General features: G+C 54.8%; 1 protein-coding gene and 1 long non-coding RNA gene across 5 annotated transcripts; one reads left to right on the plus strand and one right to left on the minus strand.

The window, feature by feature from the left end:
• Nucleotides 1-249: 249 nt before the first annotated feature.
• ACADS (acyl-CoA dehydrogenase short chain) lies at nucleotides 250-13,627 on the plus strand. Of its 4 annotated transcripts, none has more exon segments than NM_001260821.2 (10): nucleotides 250-380; nucleotides 1,494-1,657; nucleotides 10,604-10,753; nucleotides 10,976-11,087; nucleotides 11,458-11,609; nucleotides 11,899-12,069; nucleotides 12,152-12,289; nucleotides 12,435-12,530; nucleotides 12,754-12,810; nucleotides 12,910-13,626. In NM_001260821.2, coding segments are annotated over 10 exon segments (1,239 nt in total). In that variant the 5' UTR covers nucleotides 250-334; the 3' UTR covers nucleotides 13,063-13,626.
• On the minus strand, nucleotides 6,816-9,020 carry LOC144333154 (uncharacterized). The gene is made up of 2 exons (XR_013401569.1): nucleotides 8,925-9,020; nucleotides 6,816-8,397 (listed from the first exon to the last, which is right to left on the minus strand). It is a non-coding gene; the product is annotated as an uncharacterized LOC144333154 (long non-coding RNA).
• Nucleotides 13,628-14,507: the final 880 nt, after the last annotated feature.

Here is a 14,507-nt window from a genome sequence, read left to right on the forward strand (position 1 = left end):
TAGGAGGGATGGGCCCGCCGACAAAGACAACAAAGTTTTAAGCCGAAGATCGCTATCTTATTTATGCTTTAAAAAGACCTCTGGCCTTTCTGCGAAGCTCTATCCTTAGCTTTGTCTTGTTAGCATTTTGATTAACAAATGAGGGCACGAACAGCCAGCTGACCAACCACGCGCGCAGTCGAGCGTCGGTTCATTGCCTTGGGAGGGACCCACTGGAGGCCCCGCCCCCGAGGCCCTACTGGCGTGGCCTCTGCCGCGGGTCCCGCCCCCCAGCCGTCCGGAACGGCGCGCTCGCGGCGGGAGGTCGTGAAGCCTGAGGCCGTGTTTGCCGCCCATGGCCGCCGCGCTGCTCGCCCGGGCCTCTGGCCCTGTCCGCAGAGGTGAGTGCGCTCGGACTCCGTACGGCGGGGCTGCGGCCCGCGCCTGGCCCAGCGGGCGGAGGTCCTGGTGGCCGGCTCTATCCGAGCCGCTGGCAGGCGGAGCCCCGCTCCGGGAGCGTTCACGGCCTTTGCCCCAGTTCTGCTGCTCCTCGCGCCGGACCAGCCCGGCCCTTTAGGCGTCCCCGGTTCCTGCGCAGACCCCTAGCCCCCTGATTGACCCCAGCCGCCAGCCCAGTTCTCAGGGCTGCATCCATATCTCCCTCCCCTCATTTCACCCCCACTAGAGGTTCAGGGTGCGCCCTTCCGGAGCCAGGCCCGGGATTGAACCAGACCTGCATCTGTGACCTTGGGCAAGACAGCCCCTCTCAGCCTCAGTTGGCCCTTGTGTAAAATGCCCACAGAGAATATCAGAGTTGTTGGGAGGATTAAATCACAGGGTATGTAAAGTACTTCATGCCTGGCGTCTAACAGGTGCTCCACAAATGCTCGTTCTTGCTGGTTAATACAGTACCTTTCCCATCTTACACGTCTCCAGCTGTAGCAGCCGTGACACATATAGCCAGAGCTTCCTTTGCCTGGCGTGAATTACAAGACGAACGCTACTGAGAACTGTATTAAGTGCTAGTTAGGCTTTCTTTAATCTTTGCACTCCCAGGAGCGGAATACTATTTTCCTCCACTTGTTATAGAAACGAAGGCTCAGTGACGTTTAAAACCCTTGCCTAAGGTCACAGAGCTGAGGTCTTATTACTATTGGTGTTATACTGAGGACTGAAGGATGTCGTGTATGGAAATGTCTAGTGAGTATACTAAGCATTCAGTTAGTAGGGGGTTTTCAGTGGCAGCCATGGACATTTTGGGCTGACAGTTCTTTGTTGTGGGGGCTGTCCTCTGCCTTGTAGGATGTTCAGCAGGGATCCCAGGCCCCTATCCACTGGGTCCCAATAGCATTCCCCTCCTCTAGGTGAGACTACTAAAACTGGCTCCAGACATTGCCAGATGTCCCTTGGAGGGCACAACCCTCCCTGGTGGAGAACCACTGAGTTAGTGGGTCACTAGGATTCTTTGAGACCTCCTGCCTCCTCCTTCCGCTCACTTCTGCCCTTGCTGGCAGCTCTCTGTCCTAGGGCCTGGCGGCAGTTACACACCATCTACCAGTCTGTGGAACTGCCTGAGACACACCAGATGTTGCTCCAGACATGCCGGGACTTTGCAGAGAAGGAGTTGTTTCCCATTGCAGCCCAGGTGGATAAGGAACAGCTCTTCCCAGCCGCTCAGGTGAAAATGCAACCTCAGCAGCCTATCATGGCGGTCTGCCTCTGTTCCTGGATGAGTGGTGGCAGTGACAGCGGCACTTGGACTCTGGTAGAGGAACCCCAAAGCAGGGCCTGGAACCCAGAAAATGCTCTGGAAGTTTCCCTTGTCCAGCCTGTGGCCAGTAGCCAGTACTTAACTTCTGGAACAACAGTCATATGTGGTGGATGGTCAGTTGCTTGCCGTGTGCCAGCCACTGTGCTCATTCTAATAGTGCTTTTAGGGTGCTTGGCATGCGCTAGGCCCTGTTCTTGAGATGGGTTATCCCATCTGTTCCTCACAACAGTCCTGTGAGGTGAAGGTACTATTCTTATTTATTTATTTTTTTGAGACGGAGTTTCACTCTTGTGGCTCAGGCTGGAGTGCAGTGGTGCGACCTCGCCTCACTGCAGCCTCCGCCTCCCGAGTTCAGGTGATTCTTCTGCCTCAGCCTCCCAAGTAGCTGGGATGTACCACTATGCCCAGCTAATTTTGTATTTTTAGTAGAGACGGGATTTCACCATGTTGGCCAGGCTCCTGACCCCAGGTGGTCTGCCTGCCTCGGCCTCCCAAGGTGCTGGGATTACAGGTGTGAGACACCATGCCCGGCCAAAGGTACTATTATTATATACCCCATGGACTCAGATTTGTGAACAAGGTAAATAATGTACCCAAGGTCATGGAGCTCATCAGCTGCAGCCTGCTTGATTTATTTTCTTTTTTATTTACTTCTTATTTATTTATTTATTTTGAGACGGACTCTTACTCTGTTGCCCAGGCTGGAGGTCAGTGACGCAATCTCGGCTCACTGCATCCTCTGCCAGGATCTTGAGTTCAAGTGATTCCCCTGCCTCAGCCCCCCGTAGCTGGGATTAGGCGGCTGCCACCACACTCAGCTAGTTTTTGTACTTTTATTAGAGATGGGGTTTCTCCATGTTGGCCAGGCTGGTCTTGAACTCCTGACCTTAGGTGATCTGCCTGCCTTGGCTTCCCGAAGTGCTGGGATTACAGGCGTGAGCCACCGCGCCAAGGCTGCTTGAACTGTTTTTTGCCCTGAGCGCACTCCCTCCCGTGCCATTGTGTTCTTCCATTTGCATTCAGGCTGTCTGCAGCTACGCATTGAAGATGTTACTGCCGTACACTCTGGCCTAGTAAGATATCCAGCACCTGGTGTAAACACTCAGTAGTAGATGGCTGTTTAGTTAATGTTTTGTGAAAAGTCAGACCTCTCGCCGGGCGCGGTGGCTCAAGCCTGTAATCCCAGCACTTTGGGAGGCCGAGACGGGCGGATCACGAGGTCAGGAGATCGAGACCATCCCGGCGAACATGGTGAAACCCCGTCTCTACTAAAAATACAAAAAACTAGCCGGGCGAGGTGGTGGGCGCCTGTAGTCCCAGCTACTCGGGAGGCTGAGGCAGGAGAATGGCGTAAACCCGGGAGGCGGAGCTTGCAGTGAGCTGAGATCCGGCCACTGCACTCCAGCCTGGGCGACAAAGCAAGACTCCGTCTCAAAAAAAAAAAAAAAAAAAAAAGAAAAGTCAGACCTCTCTGGCCTCTTCTCCTTGTCTTTTTTTTTTTTTTAATTTTAATTTTAATTTATTTTTTATTTAAACATTTTTTTGAGACACAGTCTTGCTCTGTTGCCAGATTGGAGTGCAGTGGCGCGATCTTGGCTCACTGCAGACTCCACTTCCTGGGTTCAAGCAATTCTCCTGCCTCAGCCTCCTGAGTAGCATGCTGCCACGCCTGGCTAATTTTTTGTATTTCGGTAGAGATGGGGTTTCACCATGTTGCCCAGGCTAGTCTCAAACTCCTGAGCTCAGGCAATCTGCCCGCCTCGGCCTCCCAAAGTGCTGGGATTACAGGTGTGAGCTACTGCGCCCGGCCTTGAAAATGAGTTTTAAAAGGGACTTAAAACATTGTTTTTATATGAGGAACCCACTAACTGTTTCCCAGATACGAAGGCAGCAGGTGCTGCAGGCTTGCTTTGTCTGTCACTGCTGGGAAAGGGGTCTTATACCCTTTCTTACGGTTTCTCTTGGGAGTCTGGAGACCACCAGGCTCAGCCTCGTCAGTGCTGCTGCCTCTTCTCAGGGTGCAGGTCTGGGTTGCTGGGTCACAGACACTAGGAACCAAGAGTGACCATTGCAGGGGGCTCTAGGAGGCCACCCCTTGATATAGCTCTGAAGGTCAGGCCTCCCTCTGTAGAAAATACTAAAATATTGGGACTGGGGTGAGCCTGGCTGCTGTTAGTCAATTACTATCAATTTACATAGGTCAGAAATGACGGACAAACTCGAACCCATTTTTTTTTTCCCTGGGCTGCTTTTCTTTTCTTTTCTTTTCTTTTTGAGATGGAGTCTCACTCTGTTCCCCAGGCTGGAGTGCAGTGGTGTAATCTTGGCTCACTGCAGCCCCTGTCTCCTAGGTTCAAGCTCTTCTCCTGCCTCAACCTGTCAGGTAGCTGGGACTATAGGCGCCCGCCACCACGCCCCGCTAATTTTTGTATTTTTAGTAGAGGCTGGGTTCCACCATGTTGGCCAGGCTGGTCTTGAACTCCTGACCTCAGGTGACCTGGCTGCCTTGGCCTCCCAAAGTGCTGGGATTACAGGCGTGAGCCACCGCTTAATTATATTTTGGGTTTCTTCTTTTTGCCTATCTCGTCTCTTCCATCTCCTGCCACCGCTTTTTCCTTCCCTCGGTGCTGGTCTCCCTGTCTCTTTTTCAGGAGGCCCTTTAACGAGTGCACATTACCACAGTTATTGATTTGTCCCCAGTTTTTTTTCTAGAACGTTGCTGTGACTGGCCACAGTATGTTGCCTGAAATCTAGAGATGAATTTCATAGTGAGAAAGCCTGGGAAACAGCCCCTGTCACCGCTGATAAAATGGGGTGAGGTGACTGTGTCCAGGCTCTGGGATGGGGTGGAGAAGGCTGTGCTCTCATGTGCTGCCCCAGAGCGGCGCTCCTCTCTTTTGAAATTTGCTGTCTCAACACCAGAATGGGAGTGAGCAGAACTGCCATGTCTTTCACAGACAGAGGTAGATGCTTTATTTTTTTTAATTATTTTTTTGTGTGTGTGACGGAGTCTCGCTCTGTCCCCAGGCTGGAGTACAGTGGTGTGATCTCGGTTCACTGCAGCCTCCTCTGCCTCCCGGGTTCAAGCAATTCTCCTGCCTCAGCGTCCCAAGTAGCTGGGATTACAGGCACACACCACCATACCCAACTAATTTTTGTATTTTTAGTAGAGACGGGGTTTCACCATGTTGGCCAGGCTGGTCTCGAACTCTTGACTTTGTGATTCGCCCGCCTGGGCCTCCCAAAGTTCTGGGATTACAGGTGTGAGCCACCACTCCCAGCTGGTAGATGCTGTAAAAGAAAATGCTGATGGTGAGAAAGGAGGGAGGACAGGAGCTGGGTGAAAATTGAGGGTGACAGTATACGCTAGTGAGGTCCTTTGGGGGCGGGAATTATGAATTCTTACAACTTTTGATTCTAGCTCGTTGAGAAGTGTTGCATTAGCCAGAGGGAGGCGGTGCTGTGTAGAAAGGAGGAGGCTGGGGTTCTGTCTTGCCTCCTGGTGGCCTAGACCTGGCCACTGATGCCACACACCCTTTCTGTGTGAATTCCCTCATTTGTAAGAGGAATATGGGGTCATCCTCACTTTGCTACCTGTCAGGATGTGTGACCAAGCATTTTAGGTGAGTATGAGGAACTGAACCTCCTAGGAGAGTTTCATCCTTTTACTCTCTTTCTGGGAATTTGGGTTCCCACTGTGTTTCTGGGGATGAGATGGAGTTACGAAGTGATTGGCTCATGCACCATTTATTCCAGGGTTTTATACCAACAAGCTCTGGGGTGAAAAGGAGGGCGTGTCTCTGTGTCTGGGGAGATCTGAAGGTTCTTGGAGGGTGGGGCGGCTTGAGCTCGTTTAGCCTCATTCTGTCTCGCTGGCGGGCTAGAGAAAGAGGCTTTCGGTAAGGTTCATGCGCAGGCCTGACCGTGAGTCTTGGACACCTGCATATTCATTTTTGTTTTGTTTTTGTTTTTGTTTTTGTTTTTGTTTTTGAGACGGAGTCTCGCTCTGTCGCCCAGGCTGGAGTGCAGTGGCGCGATCTCGGCTCACTGCAAGCTCCGCCTCCCGGGTTCACGCCATTCTCCTGCCTCAGCCTCCCGAGTAGCTGGGACTACAGGCGCCCACAACCGCGCCCGGCTAATTTTTTGTATTTTTAGTAGAGACGGGGTTTCACCGTGGTCTCGATCTCCTGACCTTGTGATCCGCCCGCCTCGGCCTCCCAAAGTGCTGGGATTACAGGCGTGAGCCACTGCGCCCGGCCTTGTTTTTGTTTTTTTGAGACAGGGCCTCACTGTCACCCAGGCTGGAGTGCAGTGACACAAACACGGCTCACTGCAACCTCGACCTCCTGGGCTCAAGCGATCCTCATGCCTCAGCTCCTGCAGTAGCTGGGACCACAGGTGTCCACCACCATGCCTGGCTCATTTATTTTTATTTTTATTAACTTTTTGTGGAGATGGGGTCTTGCCATGTTGGTGAAGCTGGTCTCAAACGCCCGGACTCAGGTGATCCTCCTACCTCTGTCTCCCAAAGTGCTGGGATTACAGGCCTGAGCTACCACACCCTTTAAAAAAATTTTTTTAATTAAAAAATTTTCTTTTAGAAACAGGTGTATCACCATGTTGGCCAGGCTGGATTTGAATGCCTGGGCTCAAGTGATTCTCCTGCCCCATCCGCCTCCTGAGTCACTGGAGACCTGCGTATTTCTAGCACTTAGAGTATTGTCCGGCAGCAGAGGTGTTCCTTAATAAAATAGTTGTTTTTTTTGGTTTTTTTTTTTTTTTTTTTTTTGAGGCGGAGTCTTGCTCTGTTGCCCAGGCTGGAGTACAGTGGCATGATCTCGGCTCACTGCAATCTCTGCCTTCTGGGTTCAAACGATTCTCCTGCCTCAGCCTCCCAAGTAGCTGGGATTACAGGCGCCCACCACCACGCCTGGCTAATTTTTGTATTTTTAGTAGAGATGGGGTTTTACCATGTTGGCCAGGCTGGTCTCGAACTTCTGACCTCGTGATCTGCTCGCCTTGGCCTCCCAAAGTGCTGGGATTAAAGGCATGAGCCACTGCACCCAGCCTTTTTTTTTTTTTTTTTTTTTTGAGACAGTCTCCCTCTGTTGCCCAGGCTGGAGTGCACTGTGCGATCTCAGCTCACTGCAACGTCTGCCTCCCAGATTCAAGTGATTCCCCTGCCTTAGCCTCCCAAGTAGCTGGGATTATAGGCATCCACCACTACGCTGAGCTAATGTTTTGTATTTTTAGTAGAGACGGGGTTTTGCCGTGTTGGCCAGGCTGGTCTCGAACTCCTGACCTCAGGTGATCCACCCGCCTCAGCTCCCAAAGTGCTGGGAATACAAGCATGAGCCACCGCGCCTGGCAAAGTACTCTGAAGTGTGGGCTAGAAAAGTGTTCTGTTCAGAGGCCACGTTTGTGCTGCCGCAGGTCTGCGTCTCCAGGTCCTCTTCCCAGTGAAATGCAGCAGAAAGCACTCTCTCCCTTGGACTTCCCCCTTCCCTAGTTGTTTCCTGCCTGCTGAAATGGTGCCTATTCTGAGCAGCGCCCCCCCCCTCCCCAGGTGTGTGGTGGCCACAGAATGATCTTCTTTTTAGTAATTCTCAAAATGATACCTCCCTGGAAGCTCTGAGTTCCCATTTGTCACTGTGGATGAGTTTCCTATTGCTGCTGTAACAAATGACCACAAACCCTGTGGCTTAAAGCAATACAGATATATTCTCTGACAGTTCAAGACCAGCCTGGGCAACATAGCAAGACCCCATCTCTATCAAAAATAAAATGGAAAAAACAAACAAAATCATGGCAGCCACTTGATGATAAATGCCGTTCACCAGTTGCTCAACCTGAGTCAGGAATCCAGTGTGGGTCCCACAGTGCTAAATCAAGGCATTGGCAGGACTGAGTTCCTTCTGGAGGCTCTGGGGTAATCCGCGCCTGTCTTTTCCAGTTCTAGAGGCTGCCTGCATTCCTTCCTGCCAGAGTTCCTGGCTCTGCTCCCGTCGTCACCTCTCCTTCTCTGAGTCTGTGTCTGTCTTTCCCTTACAAAGACCCTGTGATGACACTGGGCTACTCTGATCATCCAGAATAACCCTCACATCTCCAGATGCTTCACTTACGTGTGGAAAGTCCTTGTTGCCACAGAAGGGAACGTACTCACGGGGCCTGGGATTGGGATGGGGACATCTTGGGGGGTTGCTGTCCTGCTGCCTTCCACACACTGGCCTCCTTCCCAGCTTCTCTGCCCTCTGACTGCAGCACAGCATCTACCTGGGGGCCACAGAGCTTGATGTGCACTTGCGGGGGTCATAGCTCAAGCCTCTCAGCATACACGTTTATGCCCCACATGTGGTACGCGTGGGAGACTCAGAGATGAGGACGGCCTGCCCCGTGCTTAGAGTCTCACAAGCGAGTTTCCCTTGGGGACAGTTCAAGGAGGAATCAAGCAGTTTTACAGAGGGACACACGGATTGTCACGGAAGTGCTGCAGGCTCCTAGGTGCCCCCTCTTTTCCATATGTTATTATCAAAGTAAGAACCAGGCTTGGTGTGGTGGTTCGTGCCTCTAATAGCATGAGGGAGGCTGAGGCAGGAGGATCACTTGAGCCAGGATTTCGATACCAGCTTGGGCAACATAGTGAGACCCTGTCTCTAAAAAACAATAATTTTTTTTTTTTTTGAGACGGTCTCGCTGTGTCACCTAGGCTGGAGTGCAGTGGCGTGCTCTCAGCTCACTGCAACCTCTTCCTCCCAGGTTCAAGCAATTCTCCTGCCTCAGCCTCCTGAGTAGCTGGGATTATAGGCGCCTGCCACGATGCCCGGCTAATTTTTATATTTTTTGTAGAGACATGGTTTTCAACACGTTGGCCAGGCTGTTCTCGAACTCCTGGCTTCAAATGATCTACCCATCTTGGCTTTCCAAAGTGCTGAGATTCTTTGGGAGGCTGAGGCAGGTGAATCACCTGAGGTCAGGAGTTCGAGAACAGCCTGGCTAACGTGGTGAAACCCAGTCTCTACCAAAAATATAAAAACTAGCCGGGCATGGTGGCGGGTGCCTGTAATCCCAGCTACTTGGGAGGCTGAGGCAGGAGAATTGCTTGAACCCAGGAGGTGGAGGTTGCAGTGAGCTGAGATCGCGCCACTGCATTCCAGCCTGGGTGACAAAGCGAGACCGTCTCAAAAAAAAAAAAAAAACAAAACAAAACAAGGTGCTGGGATTACAGGTGTAATCTACCGCGCTCAGTCCTTAAAAAAAAAAAAAAAAAAAAGGAACTTGGCAGCCACTTGATGCTAAATGCTGTCCACCAATAACTCAGCCTGGGCCAGGTATATTATCTACATTTCATGTATATTATCTCAGTCAGGCCTCAGAACAGTCCTTTGAGGTAAGTACCGTTTTGGGGAAGGAGAAGGTAAAACTTTTATATTCACAGGAGTAACATTTATTATAGAAAAACAAGAACATATTAGCAAACATTCTGATTTATGTAAGTCACTGTAGTACAAGAACATGGTTGAGGCCAGGTGTGGTGGCTCAAGCCTGTAATCCCAGCACTTTGGGAGGCCGAGGTGGGTGGATCACGAGGTCAGGAGTTCAAGACCAGACTACCCAAGATAGTGAAAACCTGTCTCTACTAAAAATACAAAAATTAGCTGGGCGTGGTGCTGGGCATCTGTAATCCCAGCTACTCGGGAGGCTGAGGCAGAGAATTGCTTGAACCTGGGAGGAAGAGGTTGCAGTGAGCTGAGATCACACCATTGCACTCCAGCCTGGGCAACAGAACGAGACTCTGTCACAAAAATAAAATAAAATATAAAATAAAATAAAATGAAATAACATGGTTGCAGGAGTAAAATTGTATAAAAGGGCTGGTGAAAAGCAACGGTTCCCCTCCCTGTCCCCGTCCCTCTCCCTGCTCTCCCAGAGGTAAGTGGTTTTCCTTGTTCCTTTTTGAAGTTAGGTAGATTCTGTTGTGGTCCACATTTCCCATATTACTCACCTGAGAGTAATAATACTATTGTTTTGTTTTTGGTAGAGATGGGGTCTTGCTATGTTGCCCAGACTGGTCTTGAACTCCTGGCCTCAAGCAATCCCCTCACCTTGGCCTCCCAAAGTGCTGGGATTACAGGTGTGATCACTGCTCCTGGCCCGCTCTTAATATTATTATTCCTCAGAATTCAGAGTCCCAAGCTCTTAGCCTCCATTCATTCTCTCACTGGCCTTGGGCATGTAGCAGTGAGCCAGAGTGTACACAGTCTCTGCCCTCGTGGTGAGGGCAAAAGACCTTAATCCAGAGAAGCACGTTCATCCCTGAGAAATTCCAGCCACAGAGGTGCTGTGGGAGAGGGACTGAAGGATTTGACTCAGCGAGGCTGGGGGTGGCAGCCCAAAGCAGTGAGGCCTGAGCTGCGATCAGGAGAGGAGGGGCGATAGCCAGCTGATGGATAGGAGGCGGCATGTGCAGAGGCCCTGTGGTGGGGAGGGTGTGTGTGTGTGGATGTGCAGAGGGGGCTGGATGAAGGTCAGTGTGGCTTACGCTGTCCTGCTCCTTACCTCTGAGTTCCCTGAAAGCATCCTGTGCCTTCTGCCTGCTTGCTGCCGTGGCTGTGGACGGAGCGGGGAACAGGCGTGGAGGCGGGGGCAGGACGGCTTGAATGAGTAGTGCCGTCATACAGACCTCAGTGGGAATGGGTCGTCAGCGTCTGGACTTGGGGATCCCCTGTGGATGGCTGGGGTCACATGGCCTGAATTTCTGCAGGCACTGCCTGGGGGACAGGAGGGTCTGGGCTTGGGGAGGGTGGACTCACCCCCAGCAGCTGCCCATGCCGTGCTGTCCTTCCCTGTGCCCAGGTGAAGAAGATGGGCGGGCTCGGGCTTCTGGCCATGGACGTGCCCGAGGAGCTTGGCGGTGCCGGCCTTGATTACCTGGCCTACGCCATCGCCATGGAGGAGATCAGCCGCGGCTGCGCCTCCACTGGAGTCATCATGAGTGTCAACAATGTGAGCCCCCCCGCCCCAGGCCCCTGGGACACATGGGTGGAGGGAGGCTCCTGTGAGCGGGCAGACTCTGGCCTCGGCTCCCAGGCCTGATCTCTCTGGAGACGTCACAGGCCTTGGTCCTACTGGATAGGCCCTGGAGAGAACAGGCCCTGAGTGCAGCCTGCAGGTGGGCAGGATGCACCTGGGCCTGGGGCCTCCAACCGCTCCCCGCTCTCCCCCTAGTCTCTCTACCTGGGGCCCATCTTGAAGTTTGGCTCCAAGGAGCAGAAGCAGAAGTGGGTCACGCCTTTCACCAGTGGTGATAAAATTGGCTGCTTTGCCCTCAGCGAACCAGGTACCTGCCCTGTCCTCTCACTCTGTCCTTAGGGTGACAGGCCCAGAGGGGGAGGAGAGAAAGGTGCTGGGCCAACTGCCCACTGCTTCAGAGGCCAGAGGGGAGGCTCCCCGTGTGGTTGGTGGGGTGAGCACTTTTTTGCCACCACGGCGCTGGGAGGAAAATTGCCTTCGGGTCCCCTGGTTTAAGATGCCCAATTCCTGCACACCCCCTTTGCCCTCTGGGCCCGTCACTGAGAGCTTTGGGACCCTCATCTTTGGAGCCCGAGTCATAGGGTTTCATGCCCACCAGCAGAGGGTGTGGAGAGAGAGGCTGGTGCCCTCAGGTTGTGTGGGGTGGGGCCTGCGCTGAGCCCTGAGTCTGTGGGCAGGAAACGGTAGCGATGCAGGAGCCGCGTCCACCACCGCCCGGGCCGAGGGCGACTCGTGGGTCCTGAATGGCACCAAAGCCTGGATCACCAATGCCTGGGAGGCCTCGGCTGCCGTGGTCTTTGCCAGCACAGACAGAGCCCTGCAAAACAAGGTGGGCATCCCAGAGAGGGGTTCAGCCAGATCCTGGGCTGCTGTCATTTCAGTTTCTAGAGCCTTCTCTCCTTGGCCCGACTGGGCCTATTTTTGCTCTAGGGCAAGTGGGCTGTCCCTGTCCCTCCCCAGCTGCCACTGAAGTCTACACCTTCCCCAGAAGCTGGCAGAGGGTGTCAGGGCTTGAGCTTCCGAGGGAGGTTGGGAGGGGACCGGGTTGGTGTTGGATGTGCTGGTGCAAGGCTGTGGCTGAGGGGCAGCTCTGAGAAAACCACCGCCTCTCCGTTCAGGGCATCAGTGCCTTCCTGGTCCCCATGCCAACGCCTGGGCTCACGTTGGGGAAGAAGGAAGACAAGCTGGGCATCCGGGGCTCATCCACGGCCAACCTCATCTTTGAGGACTGTCGCATCCCCAAGGACAGCATCCTGGGGGAGCCGGGGATGGGCTTCAAGATAGCCATGGTGAGCCCGGCGGTGGGGGTGGCACCTTGGGGCCAGGCCCGCCCCCCGGCTGGCGGGCCACTGACCAGGGCAGTCCCCACAGCAAACCCTGGACATGGGCCGCATCGGCATCGCCTCCCAGGCCCTGGGCATTGCCCAGACCGCCCTCGATTGTGCTGCGAACTATGCTGAGAATCGCATGGCCTTCGGGGCGCCCCTCACCAAGCTCCAGGTCATCCAGGTAATGGCAGTTTTAGGAACTGGGCCTGGAGGCTGGGCAGTGGGCGGGAAGTGTGGCCTCCTGACTGCTCTCTGTCCTCCTTCCCCTCCCTCCTGTCCCTGGAGGGGCAGCTGCTGACCTGTGGTGTGGGGTGGGGCTGTTGCAGTTCAAGTTGGCAGACATGGCCCTGGCCCTGGAGAGTGCCCGGCTGCTGACCTGGCGCGCTGCCATGCTGAAGGATAACAAGAAGCCTTTCATCAAGGTGCCCACAGGGGTCCCCGAGCCCTGGCCCAGAATGTGGTGGGCCCAGGGACAGGGGAGAGGTTGGGGCGGATCTCTGCCCCTCGGCCCTGTGGGTTAGAGGTGTGGGCCTGGGGTTTACTGCCCCATGGGGAGGCTCTACAGGCCTCCCCTGCTGAGGTGCTGTGAGCAGGGGTTGGGGGGGTCCCCTCAAGGGAAGGCTCTGACTGTACCCCCATGTTTAGGAGGCAGCCATGGCCAAGCTGGCCGCCTCGGAGGCTGCGACCGCCATCAGCCACCAGGTGAGTGTCCGCGGTGAGCCCTGAGGGGGCCGGCTGCCTCTTCTCCAGCTTTCCCCAAGCCGGGTTCTTCTCCCTCCTGAGCCCCTGTTCTTGTCTCAGGCCATCCAGATCCTGGGCGGCATGGGCTATGTGACAGAGATGCCAGCAGAACGGCACTACCGCGATGCCCGTATCACTGAGATCTACGAGGGCACCAGCGAAATCCAGCGGCTGGTGATCGCCGGGCACCTGCTCAGGAGCTACCGGAGCTGAGCCCGTGGCGGGCTGCCCGAGGACTGCGGGAAGGGGTGGGAGCCGGGGCCTCCACCCTGACCCCGGCTCAGAGACTGGGCGGCCCGGCGGGGGCTCCCTGGGGCCCCGGCCCCCTGGACTGGCCGGACGGGCTCAGTGCTGCCACCCGGATCAGACCGCAAGGGAGTGAGGCCCTCCGACCACTGGCAGCTCCGCCTCTGGGCCTTTCTGCCTCCTCACCACTGTGCCTCATGTTCCTCACCTGAGTGGCCCTGGCCTCCTGGGGGCAGGGTTGTGGGGGGAGCTGAGTGACACTCAGGGACACCTCAGTTGTGCTCCTGGGGGCCCTGGTGCCCCGGCATGAAGACCCAGTGGGACAGGCCCTTGGTGGGGTCTGGCTTTTCCTTGAGGTCAGAGGTCAGGAGCAGGGCTGGGGTCAGAATGACGAGGCCCAGGGTCCTGGCGTTGGGCAGGCGGTGGGGCTGGGCCACGGAGGCCCCTCAGCCCTTCGTAAAGTCTGCTGAAGGCAGGGGTGGTGATTCATGTCGTGTGACTGACCGTGGGTAATAAACACACCTGTCCCCCAGTCTGTGTCCTCACCTTCTCCTGGGTGCTCCGGGGAGGCATGGTGGTCTCTCGTCTGCACAGAGGCCCACTCTGACAGCCTCACCCTATGAGTGTTGGGGGTCTTGGGGAGGGGCCTGGCCACCTGGGAGGTTCCCGAGTTCCAGCAGGAGGCCAGGTTGGCCAAGGATGCAGTTCAGGAATAGGAACTGGGTCCTGCAGGCCTCAGGGAGTGACCCTTGGGCAGGGAGGGTGGGCCAGGCAGGGCCAGCGGGCTAGAAGGGGTTCTCTAGGCAGGACGGCCTCCAGGCAGGAGGAAGGAAGGCCCCAGATTGCCAGAGTCGGGGGGGCAAAGCTGTGGAGACCCCGAGCCCCAGGCAGGAGAACATAGAACCTTGAAGAGCAGCCATTTTGCTCACTAGCGCGCCGAGGGTGGCCCTGGCCAGCCAGTGCGGGGGCTTGCCCTGGTCCTGGGGCCTGCGGGGCTGGTTCTGGGCAGAGGTGCCCCTGAAGCCGAGGTCCAAGCTCTTAACCCTTTGGGCCAGTGTCGATCTAAGCAGCTGGAAGAGAAAACAGTGAGCAAAGAAAGATTTCAAAGGAGGTGGGGACAGCCCTCCGTCGGGCAGGCAGGGCAGGGAGTCAAACTGGCATTGCTGGGAGGTCTCTGGAGGGAAACGAGAGGGAGACAGGTGACTTTAGGAGCTGTCATCAAAGGGGCACCCAGGAAACCAGAGCCCCTGCTGCGGGTGGAATTTTTTTTTTTTTTTTTTTTTAAGAGAATCTCACTCTGTCACCCAGGCGGGAGTGCAGTGGCACGACCACAGCTCATCAAAACCTCAACCTCCCAGGCTCAAGTGATCCTCCTGTCTCAGCCTCCCAGGTAACTGGGACTACAGGTGCAC

Source organism: Macaca mulatta, chromosome 11, assembly GCF_049350105.2.
Source record: "Macaca mulatta isolate MMU2019108-1 chromosome 11, T2T-MMU8v2.0, whole genome shotgun sequence".
NCBI lineage: Eukaryota > Metazoa > Chordata > Mammalia > Primates > Cercopithecidae > Macaca > Macaca mulatta.